This window comes from Saimiri boliviensis, chromosome 10, assembly GCF_048565385.1.
Source record: "Saimiri boliviensis isolate mSaiBol1 chromosome 10, mSaiBol1.pri, whole genome shotgun sequence".
NCBI classification, from domain to species: Eukaryota; Metazoa; Chordata; class Mammalia; order Primates; family Cebidae; genus Saimiri; species Saimiri boliviensis.
Window position 1 is genome coordinate 40,062,370 of NC_133458.1, and position 22,397 is coordinate 40,084,766.

The 22,397-nt window shown below is 38.2% G+C and overlaps 1 protein-coding gene across 1 annotated transcript in view; it reads right to left on the reverse strand.

The window, feature by feature from the left end:
- The window catches only part of CAPZA2 (capping actin protein of muscle Z-line subunit alpha 2), a 54,641-nt gene that overhangs the window by 23,083 nt on the left and 9,161 nt on the right, over positions 1-22,397 (reverse strand). The window contains exon 2 of the mRNA XM_039472674.2: positions 4,198-4,261. Coding sequence (XP_039328608.1) covers positions 4,198-4,261 — 64 coding nt within the window. The remainder of the gene's footprint in view (positions 1-4,197; positions 4,262-22,397) is intronic.

Below are 22,397 nucleotides of genomic sequence, written 5' to 3' on the forward strand. Positions count from 1 at the left end.
AAGGAACTAAAGGGAAGATAAGCTACACTGGAAATATGGTATATTAAAGTCTGCAGAAAAGATTTAGGATTATTCTTATTTTTATTGAAAAAAATCCAAGCACTTTGTAAAACATAAAAGAAAAAAAGTCACATACAGCTCTCACCAAAAAAGCCAAATTCTTTTCTAGTCTTAGTGTATTTCCTTTCAGTATTTTTCCTAAGCACCTGGCTATTTTACTTAGTTGCAATTATAAAGTAAATAATAAAATGTACCCTAATTTTTCATTAGATGAAAATAACATAACCTAAATATTACCCATTAAGAAACTGGTTAAATGTAAAAAGACTACAGTTCTTATATAGAGTGTGAAACTAGGCAGCCATGAAAAATAATGTACACTTATATTTATCAACATGGAAATACATGTGTAATATAACCAGGAAGGGAAAAATTTCGTATGTATAGTACCATCATATTTATGTATTGTTAAATATACTTGCCAGTGGAGAGACGTTTGAAGTAATTCATTTGAACAATGGGGTGTTTAGATTCTTTTTTGTACTTAGGAAAGTTTAGAATGACTAGGAATCATTTTTACAACAAAGCCACTTTAAAAGAAAAAAAAACCCACTGCCTATTCACGTACCTCATCTCTTTTCGGCAACAGTATTGTTTTGCTAACCACTGAAATAATACTATTTTAATTTTGAAATTGATTGATTTTAAACAATGGATGCTTCTGCCTAAAAAACGTAAATTTATAATTACTATTTTTATCCCACAAAGTGGGAAGTTCTATTTGATACATATGATTCTTTTATCATCAATATTTTAAACATAATAATGAATAGTGGTATTGCATGGACAGTATGTCTATTCTAGTTCCAAATAGGTAAATGACTGAAAAGCAAGATCTATTTGATCAGTTAGCTCTATTCTGGAAAAAAATAATAAATCCATGCTTTTATCGTAAGAAGAATAGAAGAAATAAAAAGAGGATAATTTAATGAAATAAAATATTATTCTTAAAGAAGAATCAAGCTGTGGTTCCAAGCCAGGTAACACATAAACCACAGGGTAGAGGATAAGCTTAAGGAATACAGATTTCAGAGCCCTAGTCCAGATCTATGACTACATGTTTGAAAATGAAGACCCATGTTTTAATAATTCTAACATAGCCTAGGAAACAGCATTTGGGAACCATCTAACCATTAAGGTTTTATTAACTTTGTAATTTAAAATTTTGTGGTGCTTCTTGGAATCATTCTGACAGACACTGTGGTTTTCAATAAAAATAGAAAATAATCACATTCACAAGATATTTCTCTTCAAATATTTAATTCTTTTCTAATCTTTTTTTTTTTTTTTTTTTGAGACAAGAGTCTTACTCTGTTGCTCCAGCTGAAGTGCAGTGATGCGATCTCAGCTCACTGCAACCTCTGCCTCCTGAGTCTGAGTAATTCCGCCTCAGCCTCCTGAGTAGCTGGGATTACAGGCATGCACCACCACGCGGGCTAATTTTTGTATTTTTTTTTTTTTAAGTAGAGACAGGGTTTCACCATGTTGGCCAGGCTGGTCTCGAACTCCTGACCTTAAGTGATCCACCGGCCTTGTCTTCCCAAAGTGCTGGCATTATAGGCAAGAGCCACCGTGCAAATATCTATGGCCTTCTTCCTAACTCTTAAATATTCTTTCACTTAAAATTCTATAGATAGATCCTATTCAAGCTTCTATAAACAAATAAATTTTATATCCCCCACTTCTATGCCACAACTTACCCTCTACCCAGGCCTATTTAATAAGCTCATCTTAAATGCCCAAATTTACTAGAACTCAACAGAGAATATATTAATTCAATGTCAATTTCAAATGAGACTTAGGAAAGCAATTTCTAGGATGCATACATTCTTTTAGAACTTTCCTGATTAAACACGCAGGGTATTTAACTCAAGGTAAGAAGAGTATGTGGAAAACTTTTCTCAAAATTCTAATTTGTTCTTGGCTCTGTGAATTGTACAGTTTAGAGGCTACTGACTTTAGTGTAGTCTCACCATTATCAATTTAAGTTACCTGTCACTTTTTTTTTTTTTTTTTTTTTTTGAGACTGAGTTTCGCTCTTGTTACCCAGGCTGGAGTGCAATGGCGCGATCTCGGCTCACCGCAACCTCCGCCTCCTGGGTTCAGGCAATTCTCCTGCCTCAGCCTCCTGAGTAGCTCGGATTACAGGCATGTGCCACCATGCCCAGCTAATTTTTTGTATTTTTAGTAGAGACGGGGTTTCACCATATTGACCAGGATGGTCTCGATCTCTTGACCTCGTGATCCACCCGCCTCAGCCTCCCAAAGTGCTGGGATTACAGGCTTGAGCCACCGCGCCCGGCTACCTGTCACTTTTTGACCCTAAGGAGGAAGACACTACCTTCTTTAATTCCCAACCATGAAATGTATTAATGCATATGTAGGTTACAGAGGCTGAATATTAAAAGAGAAGTTAAACCTCACAGGAAGCAGTAATACTTCTGAATTCTCTCCAACTCCCCAGTTCACTACATGGGGTTTTGTAGTTACATTAAACAGATTTCCAGATTTTTTTTTTACAATGTCAATTTTCCATTCTGCCTTCTAAGTACAGGTCAGTGGTTAAATTTTAAAATGCACAAGAACTGCCATATGTAACTGTATGCACTAAAATCATATACTACTGTAGTTGTGGATGACTTCAGGGATTTCAAGGGTAATTTTAACTATATACAACTTTTGCCTGACCTTTTGCCTTTCAAAACTAATCTTTCCTGAGGTGAGATTCCATTATACATTTTTTTTGTTTGCTAGAGATGGGGGTCTCACTATGTTGCCCAGGCTGGTCACAAACACTTGGCCTCAAACAATCCTCCTGCCTCATCCTCCCAAAGTGTGGGGATTACAGGAGTGAGCTACAGTGCCCAGCCCTAGATCTTATACTAAGAACAAAAGAAATTAAAATTCTTAAAAAACATTTAACTAGTTTATTCTGTAGTAGAATATTTTAAAAAATGAAGCTGAAGAGCTCTGTGTTAATTCACTTTTAAGACATGGTAAAGTTCAAATATTTAAGAAGAAGAAACAACAATACATTTATAGAGAGTACTCAAAAATAATGTATTCTTCTAACTACTTAAGAAGTTTCATAAAGACTTCACTACAGGCCATTTTTCTTTCAAGGATGCTGTTCTTACTGCTGAAGTGCAGCTACTGTTATAGTCTATGGCAACCAGGAGAACTTTATGGCAGTTTAAATTTCAGATCTATGGGTGAATAATTATAAAAAATGTCTGCCAGTGAAGTTTAAAGAAAGGCATACTGTGAAGTGATTTACAAGACATAATTTAAATAACAAATTGTTTTTACAAGTGCTTATGCAGGATGAAAATGTTTTTCCCCTTTTTCTTTTGGCTATTCATACTGATCTCGTAGGCTTTTCTTCAAAAGAAATACAAAAATTCTTTTCACAATTCCAAAAAAATATATGGTCATGATGAAACATTTGTTGTCTTTGCTCTGAGACAGGGTCTCACTCTGTTGCCCAGGCTGGAGACAGGGTCTTGTTCTGTTGCTCAGGCTGGAGTGCAATGGTGTGATCTCAGCTCTCTGCAACCTCCTGGGCTCCTGTGATCTTCCCACCTCTGCCTCTCAAGTAGCTGGGACTACAGGTGCATGTCACACACCTGGCTTATATCTATATACAATATAAATATTTTTGGTAGAGAGAAGGTTTCACCATGCTGCCCAGGCTGGTCTCAAACTCCTGGCCTCAAGTCATCTGCCTGCCTCGTCTTCCCAAAGTGCTGGTATTACAGGAGTGAGCTACCACACCTGGACTGCTGTCTTTTTAAACTATTTAAGGGTTCTATTGAAGAAATATCTACTGTATGTGCTTATAGTTTTACTTAAGTAAAACAATTTACCAAAAACACTCTTTCCCAGAATAAGGACATATTCTAGTCAGTGGTATGAATAAAATTTTAGTCTTTAAAAGGGTTAATTTGCTAATAGAATTATCATATATAAATAAATACATTATATTCTAGCCATTACAATATCCAGACTAATAAATTTTCATTGTAATTCAAAAAACATGGATTTTTCTGCATATTCTCCTTAGCTTATTTTGATTATTTTGGTTTTCTTTAAAAAGGAGGACTTGATATATTAAGCCTAGTGTTATCAAACACTCACCGTTAAAAACCTCATTAAATTCTCCAGGAGGGGCATGAATGATGAATTTTGCTGCTATACGCACCTAAAACATAAAGAAAGATATAAATGTTCCATATTATAGGCTTCTGCTAAAATAAGCAAAAACATGCAAAATTATACTAATTCAAAGCTCTATGGAAAATGACTTAAGAATTTAAGGATAGTGACACCTGTTCACTCAATCACCTTAAGATTACTACTGTTTCAATAATTTAATATAATCACAACATACAGGCTGAATGCATATAAAATATATAATACAGTTAAAGATTCAAGGCTGCTAGCAGATAAACAACTTATTTTATTTTAATTTTTCCTTTTTTGAGACATAGTCTCGCTCTGTTACTCAGGCTGGAGTGCAGTGGCATGATCTTGGCTCACTGCAACCTCTGCCTCCCGGGTTCAAGGGATTCTCCCACTTCAGCCTCCCAAGTAGCTGGGATTACATGATCATGCCACCATGCCCAGCTAATTTTTTGTAATTTTAGCACAGATGAGGTTTCACCATGTTGGCCAAGCTGGTCTTGAACTCCTAACCTCAAATAATCCGCCTACCTCAGTCTCCCAAAGGGCTGGAATTACAGGCGTGAGCCACTGCACCTGGCCCATTTTATTTTATTTCATTTCATTTTTTGGAGGCAGGGTCTTGCTCTGTCAGCAGGCTGGAGTGCAGTGGTGTGATCTTGGCTCACTGCAACTCCTGCCTCCTAGACTCAAGCCATCCTTCTGCCTCCACCTGTAGGGGACTACAGGCATGTGCCACCACACCCAGCTAATTTTTTGTATTTTTGATAGAGACGTGATCTCACTATGTTACCCAGGCTAGTCTTGAACTCCTGAGCTCAAGGGATCCTTCCATCTCAGCCTCCCGATGTGTTGGGATTACAGGCGTGAGCCACTGTGCCCGGCCAACAATTTCTTCTTCTTCTTTTTTTTTTTTTTTTGAGACGGAGTTTCGCTCTTGTTACCCAGGCTGGAGTGCAATGGCGCGATCTCAGCTCAGCGCAACCTCCGCCTCCTGGGCTCAGGCAATTCTCCTGCCTCAGCCTCGTAAGTAGCTGGGATTACAGGCACGTGCCACCATGCCCAGCAAGTTTTTTTTGTATTTTTAGTAGAGACGGGGTTTCACCATGTTGACCAGGATGGTCTCAATCTCTCAACCTCGTGATCCACCCGCCTCAGCCTCCCAACAATTTCTTATAAGCAATTTTATTTCATCTAAAGTGAAGAAGAATCAATTACAAAATTCTGTGTGTGTGAAAACAAGATGCATTTAGGTATATATAAAATGAAGAACAATGATATACATATTTGACTACAAAGTCACACACACAGAGAAAAAGGAGAGAATAAAAGTCTAAGTTAAAAGTTTTAACATGAAACCTGACTAGATCTTAGGAAATCTTAGTTCAAAGATAAGTAGAAGATTAAATATCAACAGGTGTGCTAACAGGTATATATTAAGAGAATAAAGCCTATTTTGATAGAGATTAATCACTAATGAAAATGTATCTGAGAGGTTACATGATGTGCATAATGTAATATTTTAGTGAAAGCATCTTACCTATGTATAAAAGCCATCTAATCACACCATTAAAACGTTCAATAGTACCAAATATGAAACACATTTAACGAAGAGATTTTCCAAACAGGCTTTGTGTGAGCAACATGGCTGTTTATTCACCTGGGTGCAGGTGGGCTAAGGCTGAAAAGGGCATTAGCAAAGGGCGTTGGATAGGAGTTGGTTTTATAGGTTGGGGCAAATTTTGGGGGGAGGGGACGGGGTGTTAAGGAGTAAAATCAGTTATAGTGGTGGGGGTAGGGGCAAGGAATATACATTACCACAAGTTCAGTTACAATGGCAGGTGGGGTAAGGCTTAAGAGTAGTTAAGATGGCAGTGTGGGGTGAGGAGTATTCGCATTATCATAATAAGATGGCATGGATAATGGCGAATGCACGCAGAGGGTGGGGGGTGATCAGCTGAGGCAGGCAGGACTTTAGAGTTTCTGAGTCCGGGCTAGCACATGAAGGCCTGACACACAATACATGGTACCTCTGAATAAGTTGAGGTAGTGTCCCTGAAAGTGTAGTCCTCAAGCAAGCAGCCTCAACAGCACCTTGTCAAAAATGCAAATTCACTGGCACCAGACCAAGTGACTGAATCAGAATCTCTGGGTACAGGTCCCAGGAAACACCATTTAAACAACACTTCCAGGTGATTTTTATGTACATTCAAGTATTCACTGTATCAACGGATCATCCCTGGCAAAAACAAAGCCTTGATTTATTTTTATATCTACCACGTTGATGGCACTATCACTGCTTTGATGTAGAAACAAAAATAATGGAAAGAAAAGGAAATGGCTGTGTATGTTTGTATTGTGATAATCTGTTTTCTGCCAGCTAAAACGAACTCTCTCTTTCCCAAACTAAAAGCTGTTCAGGCTTTAGGTTAGCTTCTTGAGCCAGACAGACTCATCTTGGCTTCTTCATTTTAGTTATTTTCCCCCCATTGAGTATGTAACCATAGCATGAAGCTGGGGGCTGACACTGAGCACCCCGGAATGCGTTTGTTGATAAGAGGCTGAGTGAAGCTGTATCAGCAGAGCCTGGGAATGTGGGTGCAGTGAGTGCTCAGAGCCCCATTATCTGTAAGTTGTATGTCTTTCATGACAGCTTTACCCCCTGCACCTGGTAATGTTTCATTTCTTATGTATCAGTTTTTCTTTTAACTTTTTTGCTTACTCTGCTTTTGTGAAAACTTTGTTTCAGCTAAGATCCCCCTCCCCGTTAAAACTCGTGTATAAAAGACCACCTAACTTTTTCTTTGGGGGCCAAGAGAATTTTGGGAGTTAGCCACTCTCAGTCGCTGGCTCAATAAAGGATTCATAATTCAACCTCAGAGTGTGGCACATTCCTTGACTTGCTCAGGTACAACAGTATAGGTGTTATATGTGCATTTACATGCATCTAAGTACACAGAGTTTTAAGAGGAGAGAAACATGAAAAAAAAGGTATATAGATGGCTAGAATTAAGATGTTCCTAGTTAGAGGTCACATGTATGACAAGGCCTTCGAAAGATTTAAGACAAAAGGAATTTTTGTAGTTATGAACTTGAGAAGGAGCATTTTGTAATTAATAGAACTTTACGTTCTAGAATCAGACTGACAGCTACCTGACCTCCTCTGCTTCAACTACCTCACCTAAAAAGTGCAATAAAATAGTAACTAGCTCACAGAATTCTTGGGAAGAGTAAATTACCTCAAGTACTTGGTAAGCACTAATTTAAATATTATTTTTGTTATCATCTTATCGTCTTTTTGTTATCTGTCTATTATCTGACAACAGTCATAGGTTCTGCTTCAAACTTCTTAGTGTTCCAAACTAATGTTGACTGACAGCTTCAGGGTGGGGGGAGGCAAGATTAGAGGGCTGGGACTTTTGATCCACCTCCTAACCTCCACTCCAGGGAGGGGAGAAGAGCTGAAACGTTATGCTGATTATCAATCACCAATGGTTTAATCAATTATGTCTATGTAATAAAGCCTCCATAAAAACCCATAAAAAGGGTTTGGAGAGCTTCAGAACAGCGGAACACATGGAGGTCCCTGGAGGGTAGTGCGCTTGGGGAGAGCATGGAAGCTCTGCTCCCCTGCCCCATACCTCATCCTATGTATCTCTTCATCTGTAACCTTTTAATATTCTTTATAATAAACTGGTAAATATAAGTAAGTGTTTCCCTGAGTTCTGTAAGCCACTCTAGCAAATTATTAAATAAGAAAAGAGGGTTGTGAGAATCTGGATCTATAGCTGGTCAGTTAGCAGTTCCAAATGCCTGGACATGTGACCCGTGTCTGAAGTGGGGGAAGGAGCAGTCCTGGAGACTGAGCCCTCTACCTGTGGGATCTGACTATCTCCAGGTAGCTCCAGGTAGATGGCATTGGAGTTAAATTAGATGACACCCAGCTGGTGTCCACTGTAGAACTGGTTGCTTAATTTATGGTTCGAAACCCCTGCCCCACCGAACACTTGTTCACAGAAGGCTTCTGTGTTAATGTTGTGCTGAGAGAACAGAAAAAAAAACATAGTTTGAATCTCTGTTTTGTCCACATGCAGACATGAAACCAAAACCATGATCCATTTAAAAAAAACACACAAAACTGATAAACTGGACTTAATCAAAATGTAAAACCTGCTCTGTGAAAGACTTCTGTTAAGAAAATCAAAAGACAAGCTACAAACTGGAGAAAATATTATCAAATTACATACACAACAAAAAAATTTTATTCAGAATATATAAAGTACCCTCAAGACTCCAACAGTAAAACAGCAAAAGACTTTAGAATAGACACTTCACCAAAGAGAATATATGTAAGGCAAATAAGTGCACAAAAAGATGCTCAGTATCATTAGTCAGTAGAGAAATGAATACTGAAATTATGACATGCCTAATAGTATAGCTAAAATAAAAAGAACGTAACACCCAATGCTGGTGAGAATGCAGAACAACTGGAGCTCTCATACGTTTCTGCAGAAATGCAAAATCATTCAACCGGTATGGAAAACAGTCTGGCCATTTCTTATAAAACTAACCAAGCACACACAATATGACACAGCAATCCCACTCCCAGGTATCTACCTTTCAGAAACTCAAACTTAAGTTCACATAAAAACTTACTCATAACTGAACAAAACTTGAAACAATCTACCACCTAAATGTCCGTAAATGGGTGAACAAATAAACCGTGGTACATTATGCAATGAAGTATCACTCAGCAATAAAAAGGAACAAACCACTAATATGTGAGACAACTGGAATGAACCTCAAAAGCATTTACGCTGAATGAAATAAGCCAATCTCAAAAGGTTATATAGCAATTCTACAGAATTCCCTGTATATGACATTCTCAAACAATATTAGAACAATGAAGAACAGATGGATGGTTGCCTGAGGCTGAGGTGTGGGGAAGGGAAAGAATGTGACTACAAACAGAGATAAGTGGTGGTGGGGGGGGACGACCAGGGAGTTTTGGGGTTAATGGAACCATATTAGTATATTTAGATTTTGGTAGTGGTTACATTGATTTATATATGAGCTAAAAATCACCTTAAAAAAGTACTTACTGTATGCTAATTGAAAAAATAAAATTTTAATGTGTCTTCAAAACATATTGTTTCTAAAACAGTTAAGAATACTATTAAAAGGTAAAATAGAAATAACAATTTTAAAAAGGCAAGGATAGAGTACGTTATGGGTGACTGCATGCCATTCGTTCATTGGAGTCTATTATGATTACATAAATATCTTCATTTCTTTATTTCCTTTCTGCCCCCATCTGCTTCCTATTGAGGTAAGGAGCTGTTGGGAAGCATTTAAACTAAAGTCTTGATCACTACCACAAGCAAGGTTTTAAAAATGTGGTAACGTTAATAAACAGAATCAAATGCCTTTGAACACTTTTATAATTTTGAGGTATTTTTAACACTCCTAACGACTTATACAAACACCACCTATAAAACTGGCTAAATTGAATTCCTGACAGCAAGCAGTATACATACAGGATATTTAGTAATGCATTTAGTTGAGCTTTAAAAATTTTAGCTGTTTCCAAAAAAGGCAATATACCATTTAGAATTTTAGTCAGTTCTATTTTGGGTTTTCACCAAGAAAGCAAAAATGATCTGTACTGCATTTTAATGCTATGAACTTATTTGCCCTTGCTGTTGCACTAAATGTACATAGTAACCAAAAGGTGTTACTTGACTTCCACAACATCCAAAGTGAATGGTGGGTCAAAAGTACTACTAAGGGTTGGGAGGTCAAGGGAGCAGACTGGCTGAAAACCCCAAACACAACTTGGGTTAAACCAGCTATGCCTAAAATACTTTAATCTGTTTTTTTCTGAATTTCAAAAGGTAAGAATCTGACCTTTGGATTTCTCAGGTCCTAGACAAAAGAAAGTGTGTCTCACAGTAAAGGTTTGACTGTCTTCCTAAGATATTGTTTAATCATCCAGGTATTTTCTATCCACTGCTACAGACTCAACATTCCTCCTAGATGACTTTTAATTTTAAAAATTATTTATTCTAGCTCATTTCTAAATCCAAAAAGGAAAAAAAGTCATATAAGTTAACAAGAAGAGTTCCCAAGAGTAGAATTTCTGAAAATAATTACAAATGTATTTCTTTAAAGTTTATCTAACAACATGGAGGGTAAATACATTCTATTTACCCTTGGGAATTACAGTTTTTTTGAACAGCCTAATGAATTATTAGATACATTTCTAGGCCACTGCTACATCATTTTCCCCCTTCTACCATCCTCCTCCACATGTTATTCTTCAAAGTCCATTCTGGACAAACTGGAGTCAAAATCATGAAAGAGTTATTACTTTTATTGTATTTTCAATCTAATTCTGGATTTTGGAGGCATGGTTTTGTTGGGAATCAGTGGCTACAGGTGGGAGATTATCCCAGCATGATAAAGTCTCTGGCAGCTGACAGGCATACCTCATAACAATCACATCAAGAAGTACAGAGTAGTTTTGAAAGTTAACCTATAGAGCCTTCAAGTATAACCTGAGCTAAATGCTCAAATTATATTATTTTCTTTCTCTTGGTTCCAAACATTATGTGGTATAAAACATACACACGGGTAATGAATATAACATTAAAAAGTTCCATTCTATTCCTGTAGAAGAGCACACATCACAAGTGACTATAAAGTTACCTATACAGAAGATAAAAGTGGCGTGTTCAAAAAAATATCCAAAATACATGTGAGCCCTGAGGAAAAAAAATAATTTCTGCCCATCAATTGTCTGAGACAATACAAATGTATTACTGTGAAACATTATTTTTTCGTATTTTTTCTTACAAGCTTACTTTTTTGTGAAATAATAATAATAATTCTTCAACCCATTACATAATGATAGTAATGAATAACCCATAGAATAAGACAAGAATCTGAGTCCATACTGGCATGAAGAAATCAATGAACAAATGGGGGAAAATGAAAAGCACTTCATTATAGAATTCCAATTAATATGTAAAAGGAGTGACTGAATCATAAAGTCACCTTGGGTGACCACCACAGTAATTCATGCAGGCAAAACTCACCAAGGTAGGCTAAAATTGGTGGGAAGAATAAAACAACAACAGGATATTTACATGGTTTCTAAGTATTTTTCCATGTGACACTTAATTACTAAAGAACAGTAATTTTACATTGAGAAAACTTGCCATACACCACCTTTACCAAATGATCAAAGTTATCAACAGTAATAAGAAAAACTGAGAAACTGACATTATGTGTCCCCCGCCAAAAGTATATACTGAGAACACAACATTACTTCTGTGATGCTCCTGCCAAAAATTCACAGGCTGAATCTAATTGTCAGGAAACATCCAACAAACTAAATTTGAGGGACAGTCTACGAAATAACTAGTATGTGCTCTTCAAAAGAGTTAGGGCTATGAAAAATAAACAATGATGAGAAACTGTTCCAAATTAAGCAAGAACAAAAAATTACAACAAAATTCAATGTGATTCTGGTTTAGATCCTGAACCCGGCGGGTGGAGGGGAGGGTGCATTAGTGATGTAATTTCAGTGATAACTGAATAGAGTCTGTAGATAACAGTATTGTATAAATGTTTAATTTTTTAAGTTTGAATAATTGTACTGTAGTTATGTAAGAGAATGCCCTGAATACAGTCAAGTATTTAAAGACTGGGGAAAAAAATTCCTGTACTCTGAGGTTGGGGGAGTTTCCTATATTTTTTCTAACTTTAAAGTTTTGGTCTCTGTATTTAGTTCTTCAATCTGCCCAGGATGAATTTTTGTGTCTGAGGTGCAATGGGGCTTTTATTATTATTATTATTATTATTATTATTATTATTATACTGTTACATGGATAAATAAAACATTCCAGTACCATTTGCTAAAGTATATTTCTTTTCCCCACTGGACCAAAGAAAAAAAGGGTCTTACATATTTAGTCCTATTTTAAAGAATATAAATTATTTTTGTTAGAGATATAAAAAACACATCTTACAGTGTAGTAAATTCCAAAATTCTTCTGATAAGTATCCAAAGAAGTTAGCAGTCATCATTCAAGTAGTAGTTGTAAGAATGTGACTTCCAGCCAGGCGTGGTGGCTCACCCCTGTAATCCCAGCACTTCGGGAGGCAGAGGCGGACGCATCATGAGGTCAGGAGATCGAAACCATCCTGGCAAACATGGTGAAACCCCGTCTCTACTAAAAATACAAAACTTGGCTGGGGGCATTGGCAGGCGCCTGTAACCCCAGCTGACTTGGGAGGCTGAGGCAGGAGAATAGCTTGAACCAGGGATTCGGAGGTTGCAGTGAGCTGAGATAGAACTACCACACTCCAGCCTGGCAACAGAGCAAGATTCCGTTTCAAAAAAAAAAAAAAAAAAGTGACTTCCTCAAGAAAGTCCTAAATATTCAATAATATTAGCAGGCAGCAATAAGTGATGCTATTCTAGAATTCATAGAGGCTTTGGTTAACACTAAGAAAATAACAATGTAAGTAATGTGAAAGCAAATGAATATTCTAATCCTCCTTACCAAATAAGTTTAAAGACTTGCCATGGCGGGGTGCAGTAGCTGACATCTGTAATCCCAGCACTTTGGGAAGCCAAGGTGGCCAGATCAACTGAGCTCAGGGGTTGGAGACCAGCCTGGCCAACAGGGAGAAACCCTGTCTCTACTAAAAATACAAAAATTAGCTAGGTATGGTGGTGGGCACCTATAATCCCAGCTACTCCGGAGGCTGAGGCAGGAGAATCACTTCAACCTGGGAGACGGAGACCACAGCAAGTCAAGATCACACCACTGCACTCCAGCCCGGGTGACAGTGCAAGACTCAGTCTCAAAAAAAAAAAAAAAAAAAAAAGAAAGCAAGAAAGAAAGAGAGACAGAGAGAGAGAAAGAAGAGAAGAGAAGAGAAAAAAGAGGCCGGGCGCGGTGGCTCAAGCCTGTAATCCCAGCACTTTGGGAGGCCGAGGCGGGTGGATCATGAGGTCAAGAGATCGAGACCATCCTGGTCAACATGGTGAAACCCCGTCTCTCCTAAAAATACAAAAAATTATCTGGGCATGGTGGTGCGTGCCTGTAATCCCAGCTACTCAGGAAGCTGAGGCAGGAGAATTGCCTGAACCCAGGAGGCGGAGGTTGCGGTGAGCCAAGATCGCGCCATTGCACTCCAGCCTGGGTAACAAGAGCGAAACTCCGTCTCAAAAAAAAAAAGAAAGAAAAAAGAAAGAAAAAGGCTGGGTGTGGTGGCTCATGCCTGGAATCCCAACACTTTGGGAGGCTGAGGCAGGTAGATCACTTGAGGTCAGGTATTTGAGACCAGCCTGGCCAACATGGTGAAACCTGGCTACTAAAATACAAAAATTAGCCAGGCATGGTGGCAGGAGCCTGTAATCCCTGCTACTTGGGAGGCTGAGGCAGGAAAACTGCTGGAACCTGGAACGCAGAGGTTGCAGTGAGCCAAGATCACACTACTGCGCTCCAGCCTGGGCAACAGTGAGACTCCCTCTCAAAATAAATAAATAAATAAAATTAGTAGACATTGCTGCAGTTCACAATGAGTCAGTATCCCCTTAAAAACAAGTTAAACAATTTTAGATTAAATATAGGATTCTAATTACTTGAATTCTGATTAAAATGTAATCATATCTACTTCTGTTTGTTTACAATTATTTGAACCAACTCATGATTTTGGAAACTCAACAACAAACTGTTCTATTTTAGACTTTATAATAAAGCAAGACAAATGAGTATTGTTTTGGTATGTCATCTACGGTTAAACCTATTTAACTTAATTTACTTTTAAAATACTGGCCAACTTTCCAGGCCCACTGCTTTCAAAATCCTCAAAGTTTAGCATGGCATTAGTCTGGGAAGAAGAAAAACAAATCAGAGAGGGAGAAATTGCCTATATACTGCCAGATCGGAGTGCTTAGAATGGTGCCTGGCAAATAGCAGACCCTCAAATATTAGCTGAATAAATATTTAATCTCCCTTCAAGGCAGAATCTGTTTCCTCTGCTCCATACTCTGTACTCAGTAGTTAATTACATGTTGAATAAATCTATAAGCAAGAATAAATTCCCATTTATTTAAAATGGTTAGAGAATGTAGTATTTCAATGAAATGAACATTCTGAGAGTTACCTCTTATGCAATTCTGTACATCAGGGGTCCTCAACCCCCAGGCTGCAGACTGGTACCAGTCTGGGGCCTGTTAGGAACCAGACCACACAAAAGGAAGTGAGGAGTGGGCAAGGCAAGCATTATCACCTGAGCTCTGCCTCCTGTCAGATCAGCAGCAGCATGAGACTCTCACAGGAACGCACACCCTATTGTGAGCTGTGTATACGAGTGGATCCAGTTTGTGGGCTCCTTATGAGAAATTAATTAATGCCTGCTGATGTTAGGTTGAAAAATTTCATCATGAAACATTCCCCCATCCATCCCAACCCCCACTAGCCTCTGTGGAAAAATTGTCTTCCATGAAACCCATCCCTGGTGTGGGACTGCTGCTGTAGATAGTTTATTTTCAAATAATTTACATTCAAAAATGACAAAAACTTATGCTAATATAAAGAAACAGTTTGGTATAATGGTTTACAGTATGATCTCTGGAGCCAGACTGACCAGGCTGGATTTCAAACCTCTACTAGTCATTAGCTATGTGACCTTGAGTGAATAATATTAGCTATTACTATTATTAGCAATAGCAGTAGATAAGAAGTATGCCTGCATTAGCACAGTCCCAGTATTCTTAAATATAGATCTGGAATACAGAGATTTTCAAATGAATATATGTTAGTTTCTTTGTGCTCTCCAGTGTTCAAGGGTGGTATACGCCCATGTATTTCTGTGCTGTCTGAAGTGCGTTCACTTCCCATACATCAACATCCTTTCTTCTCACTTGGGATACTACACTTCCCCCTCCACTTGACTGCTAACTTCAAACATCAGTAATAGCAACACAAGAGAGAAAGATGGTGGCAATGTGCAGTTAAGATGTGGAGCTTTACATAAGTAAAGGCAAATGATCTGTAGCCAAGATTTTGTCTTTAACTTCTGTAAACCTCAATTTTCAAAGGTAAAAACTAAAGGAGATGACATGCATCATTATTTCTCAACCCTTCTATACCTCAGGCTCTAATAAAATATTATCCATGATTATTTGGATATAGCTGATACTAACAATTTATGAAAAAGAAAGCAGAGATCCAGAATTAACATCTGAATGAAGTCTCTGGATGAAGTCCTCGGCTTTTTATGTAGTTGATATGGCATAAATCTTTTATGATAATTCTTTCATGAGGAACAAAATAAATCTCTAGGTAATCAATTTCCATTGCTTCCATCATCGTCGTCATCATCATCACACAGTAACTCTCAAATCTACACACCTATCATAACCTCACTCAAGATAAAAGATCCTTTTTCTAACTATAATTAGAGATCTCCATCAAAATGCCTCAAAGATACCTTGAGTTTCTCAAACGTATTCCTTCTGTTCCTGATCAAATTATTGCCACTACTTAGAAATCATTCCACACTTCTCGCCTATAGTCTGTCACATGATCAGTGAGTATCTGTCTCTTGCTCAAATCCATTCCCCTTTTCTTTGATTCCATTCCATTTTACTGAGACCCAGGCACCTTTGTTCCTGGATTGTTATAAAGCTGTCCTGCCTCTGGCCTCGTCCTTCTCCAAAATTCATTTTCCACCTTACCACCAGACTGGTATTTTTCAATGCAAATTCTGATGCTTCTTCCCTGTCTAAAATCACCTAATGGTTCCCCACTGCCAACAAGATTAACTTCAAAGTCTTTAGCATGATATATAAGGCTCTTCTAAGGCTGTAAAATATTAACTGTTAACAGCATAAGCTCTTAAATAACATTAAGCAAGGATTCAGACTACAGCTCCACTGCTTACTACCTGTATGACCTTAAGCAAACTAAATTCAGTTTCCTCTCTAGCAGTAAATGAGATAATACACTTAGAAAAGTGCTTGGCACAGAGTAAGCACTCAAACAATAGCTATTACCTTTGTAATCTTTCTGCCACTTTCTAGCTCCTACAACCTCTCCATTCTTTCTCATCCCACATATACACAGAACTGGAGCCTTATCACTCCATTAGATCTGAAAGAACCCTTGTCTTTCCTGTCACCATTCCACTTCATATACATGATTTGGCCATCTTTTATCTACTGTGATAAAACTGCATGCAGCAGCAAAATATCTTAAACTTTGAAAAGTATCAAAAGAAAAAGTCATATGGAGGTGGGGCGTGTGGCTCACGCCTGTAATCCAAGCACTTTGGAGGCCAAGGCGGGCGTATCACCTGAGGTCGAGAGTTCAAGACCAGCCTGACCAACATGGTGAAATCTCATCGTAAAAAAAAAAAAAAAAAAGAAAAGAAAAGAAAAGGTCATATGGAAAGGAAAACTCTAAGATCAAATTATACTAATAAAACTTCTTGATATATCATTTAGTACAGCAACCATTAGCAAATACCTTTGATAACTGGCTAGAACTATTTAGACCTATGGTTTAAGGCCTAAAATTAAGGCTCAATATTATGTGTGGGAAAATGGGAGAGCCTTAAATGGCTTAACTGCAAATTCTCCTCACTCTGCTCCCACAGGCAAAGTCCCCTAGCCAAACAATCTTTTATCACGGGGAGCAGACACAATTCCTTCTTATCCCTGAGAAGCAAGCTAAGCATGGTTCCCTGCCAATTATCAAACAATGAATGGATCACGTCCTGTAAACCAGGGATCACTCCACCTTCTTGATACTTACTAAAAACCCGCCTCCTATAGCCTGACTGTTCATTCTGTTCCCAAGCACAACTCCCAGGTGGGCCTGCATGGTGTGCTGCGTCTCCTCTCCTGTACAGTACCTGTGATTAATAAACTGTTGTCAATTTCATCTATCAAGTGTCAGATGTATTTGTTTTGTTTTGTTTTTTTGAGACAGAGTCTCACTCTGTCACCCAGGCTGGAGTGCAGTGGCATGATCTCAGCTCACTGCAACCTCTGCCTCCCGGGTTCAAGTGATTCTTCTGCCTCAGCCTCCCGAGTAGCTGTGACTACAGGCGTGCGCCACCATGCCTAGCGAATTTTTGCATTTTCAGTAGAAACGGGGTTTCACCATATTGGTCAGGCTAGTCTCGAACTCCTGACCTCATGATCCGCCTTCCTCAGCCTCCCAAAGTTCTGGGATTACAGGCATGAGCCACCACACCTGATCCAGTGTCAGGTTTTATATGTTCTGTCAACCCCACAATTCCAGGTCAAGAATCCCTCCCTCACCAATGGAGTGAAGAGAAGGCAATTAAAACAAGGTATCACTTACCAGTGAAGCTTGAATTTAAGATATGTAATTGGGGACATATCAAGGCACAAAGGAAGCAAAGAATTCAGATACTTAAAAATATGTTTTAAGCAAGCAAATGAGCTGACATATAGTCCAAACATTAGAAGGGCATGAGATTCTTCACAAATCGTATTATTTTTATTTCAGACATAAATTTACAAGTGTGGTTATCTAGGTTCCTATCAGCCAATGAATGTGAAGGAAGCAGAGAAGTAGCTGATATACGGGATCTGAGCCAGCCTGACAAAGGCTGCAGAAAACAAAGTTCTTTTATAAAAACAAAAAAATTACAAACTGAGCCCTGAAATTCAGGAGCCAGTCAAACTTCTTGAGTGCTCTAAACTTCTAAATAACTGAATTTTTACCGAAGAATGCACATTTACATCAATACACAAATACCTCAGATGAAAACAATGATCAGAACTTTGAGTTATGGGATAACAAACATTTTAAAACTTCCAATTTGGCCAGGTGCCATGGCTCACACCTGTAAAATCCCAACTCCTTGAGAGGCTGGGATGGGAGGATCACTTGAAGCTAGCTTGGTCAACACACTGAGACCATGTCTCTGCAAAAAATTTTTCTAAAAATTAGCCAAGCATGGTGGTGAGCACCTGTGGTCCCAGCAACTTGGGAGGCTGAGATGGGAGGATCATTCAAACCTGGGAGGTCAAGGATACAGTGAGCCATGACTGCACCACTACACACCAGCCTGGCTGACAGAGCAAGATCCTGTCTCATAAACAAAACAAAAAAAAAACCCCTCCTATTTATTGCAAATCTACTGAGACTTTGAAAGTGATCAAGTAACTGGGAAAGATTTTGTGGATATTGCTAGTGGAGTAAAAGAAAATGAATTAAAAGCTCTTACATCAATTTTAGGCAATCCCCCTTCACTCTACTCCTCAACCTGTAGAGAACTCCTTATTAGTATACAAATTGGAAGATAAAATTTATTAAATAGTGAGAAATGGTCTTTGATGGAGCACATTAGAAGACCTAAAATGGCCATCCTCAAAAATGAACACTTTCCCATTTGGTAGTTTGTGATTTCGTTCAACCTTCTTTGGAATCCCCACAAGACTCTGAAGAAAGTGAACAGAATTCAGTTCAGGTAAGAAAAAAAAAACAAAAACCCAGGATATTCATCTTTCAAAACCAGATGATGTTGATTCCACTATTTATTTATTGATTTTTGAGAGGGGGTCTTGCTCTGTTGCCCAGGCTGCAGTGTAGTGGCACCATTCCCTCTACTGCGACTTCTACCTCTCGGGCTCAAGTGATTCTCCTGCCTCAGACTCCCGAGTAGCTGGAATTACAATGAGAACCACCACAACCGGCTAATTTTTAAATTTTTGAGAGAGATGGTGTTTTACCATGTTGGCCAGGATGGTCCTGAACTCCTGACCTTAAGTGATCCACCAACCTCAGCCTCCCAAAGTGTTGGGATTACAGGCATGAGCCACTGTGCCCAGCCCGATTCCACTATTCTTAAAGAGAATTCCCCAGTCCCTTCCCCAGGAGAGGGAGGAAAGAATGCTACTCTTTTCTTCATCAAATAAAAGCACAGTTCATTTTGACAAACCCCACAGGAAACTGTCTTCTGCTTTCCACCAAGTACTACTTTCCTTTTGTCAAATGTCAGCAGATGTTATTTAAGATCAGAAGTGTCTCAGACTGCAGTGAAAAACCCCTTGTTCTGATGCTTGGACATTGCTTGCCATACATTCTTCTTGATGTGCTTCTGGAAAAGACAGAGATCTTGATACCCCCATATTGTATACAACATGCCTACATCTTGAATGTAAAAAGAAAAATCAGCTTCTCCACATTCTTTCCAGTACGATCAAGAGGCCAAATAAAGAGCCAAGGTAAATGATACTAACTGGTGTTATGGCATTCACACACCATGTTGGACCAACACGTGCAGAAGGCGAACATTTACCACAGAGGTAAGAAGAGGTGACTCACAAAGACCCAGAAAGGACACTACTGTGGCTAAATTCTTTCCTCAAGAAGTTCCTAACTCTCTGGTCCTCCTTAAATGGAAGGCATATTTGGTATGAAAAGCTGTGATCAAAAGCCTTGGTATCATTATGGGATACCTTGATGAACCAGGCAGATCTCAGCAGCTTTTTGAACTGCTGCTTCTGGCCTTGGGTGATACCTCAAAAAGAGTAGTGAGTGCAAAACATCTAGTACCTGTAATGGCGTATGATACTCGCAACATGGAATTTGGAAATGTACAATTTTACACCTACACTGCTAAATAAGACTGAAAAACTTACCAGGAAAAGAGAACAAAGGGAAGGAGAGCTGGGTGAACATAAGCTTCACATTTATCTTTCTGCCTTGTAATTGATTGTGTCACTCTGTGCATTAATGATACAGATTGGACCTTTCTCAAGTAAAGACAAGCTCCATGGGAAGTCCCACAGATAGAGGTGACCGGGTTCCTTCAGCCTATGCCACCTCTTCAAGATATGTTTATTCCTGGAAGTCACAGGCAATTGGTAGTGCGACTTCAGTTTTATAATTATCATCTAGAGCATGAGGGTATAACATGACAGTTTACTGTTGGTTATCAATAATTACAACAATTACAGAAATAGCTGGCAAAGTTAATGTTACTTCCCCTGCCTATGTCCATGGATTCTCCAGATTTTTCTAGTGCCTTTGCTGAACATTTGGCAACATGTTTTCAAACACTAAAGTAAAACTTGAGTGCTGAGATTTTAAAATTGTCTGAAGAAAATGATTTCTTAACAGAAAATGGGAGTCCTCACCAAAGCAGCTATAAAAATGGTAAACTGACAAAAATTAAAAAATTGTTTTAAATCTTAAGTGAAAAAATAAAGATGAAAGTATAAAAAGCAGACGTATGTGCATGGGAGCACATAGACATACATGTACACACATACACACCACCAAAAAAACAAAACAAAACAAAAAACCCCCAAATAGCCATCTGGAGCCACAAAATTTAGAGGCAAAGGACCCTGCACTCTCAAGCAGTCCAAAGGTATACTTACCATGGAAAATACCTATACTAAAAATGACTCACTGTTTAGCTTAAATTCAAATTTACTGAGGCATCGGGATTTCATCTACAGCCCCTATAATTTCCACATGCTGAACAGCATGCCACATAGCTATGGGCCACCATCATCAAGGAAGGAGATATTAAGGTAGGAATTTTTCAGATATAGATGGCTGTCAGACTCACTTGGAAAGCTCGAGAAAAATACAGCTTCCCACCCTCCATTCCAGACCCAGTGAATCTATCTCCAGAGAATGGGGATCTAGAAATCTGTATTTTAGAAAATCTCACCAGGTGATTCTGAAGGGTAACCAGATACTGCACCCATATCCTATAAGGGACCTCAGATGCAAAATTTGAGGTGTCTAGTCTTCTTGAGAAATGAATTATAGGTTTTACCTGATTCTCAAGAAAATGTAACATCAAAAAGGGTCACTGCTTTAGACAGGAGCTATTATGCACTTTTTCATTTCAACTAAAAGAATTATTTGAAGCTGTTTTCCACAACTCTCTAAAAAAAGACTACGCCTTCTTGATAGTTAGAGGTAAAACAGGAGGAAAAAAACCCCACTTTTTTGAACTTTATGACATTTAAATAGTTTATGACCAAGTGATCACTATCACGTGTCTGTGTTTAGGTGAATTTATTTTAATATGGGTAAACTTAAGAGTGGTAATTTGTTTTAATAAGTTTTCCTTAATTTTTTTTTCATTTATATTTATAATTTTGATTGGTAATTAAAAACAGGGCTCACAGCACTTAACCTAAAACTGGGTCATCTACGGAGTTCAACACTGATTCTTCTTTAAGTATGTTTTTACCATTTATTTAAAATTCGAAGAAACTCATGAATCCAAAGTAGGCACTATCATCAACTGAAAAAGAGTAAGTTACGTAAACTATTCTTTATCTTACATTTTCAATTTCCTTTTCCCCCTCTGAATCATTTCCCTGATGTACCCTAAAAAGTATCCTTAAAATGAAATAGCAGGAAAAAAATGAAGTAGTAATACATTTTTTTCTTTTGTTTCACTACCAAATTTTTTTTTTCTGAATAATTTGTACTTCCTATCTCCACTCATCTTTTAGTCAACATTTATTGAGCCCTTAATGCAGTGATACTGTGAGACTCACCTTAGTTGCACATTCAGATCACCTGGGAAGCTTTTTAAAAAACAAAAACCAACAACGACAACAACAACAAAAAAAACAAGGAATTATAGACACTTCAGACCTCATCCACAAGAGGAGCCTGTGCATTGATTTTGTTTATAAACTCTCCAGGTGATTCTAATGTGCAGCCATAGTTGAAAACCACTCATCTAATACATGCTAGGCACTCTACTGGAATTATGAAGATGATGAGACATACAGCCTGGCCCTGAAGAACACAGGAAATAAGGATGGCAGGTAAATCTATTAAAATTGGTAAATATTATAAGAAAGGTAACTACAAATTGCTTAGGGAGCAGAGATAGGTCAGGATACAAAAGAAGAGGAGAAAGTCCATGAGTCTGGTTATCCAAAGATGAGTAGTTTACAATGCAGACAAGGCCGTTTCTGGAAAAGGGAAAACACATACATAATTTTTATTACAGACCCCAGTTATCTGGCTTATGTCTCTCCACTCCTTGCTCCAAAGACTAGTAAAACGGTTCTCTTGAAGGCCACTAATCCTTAGTCCGCCACTTAGTCTTAACCG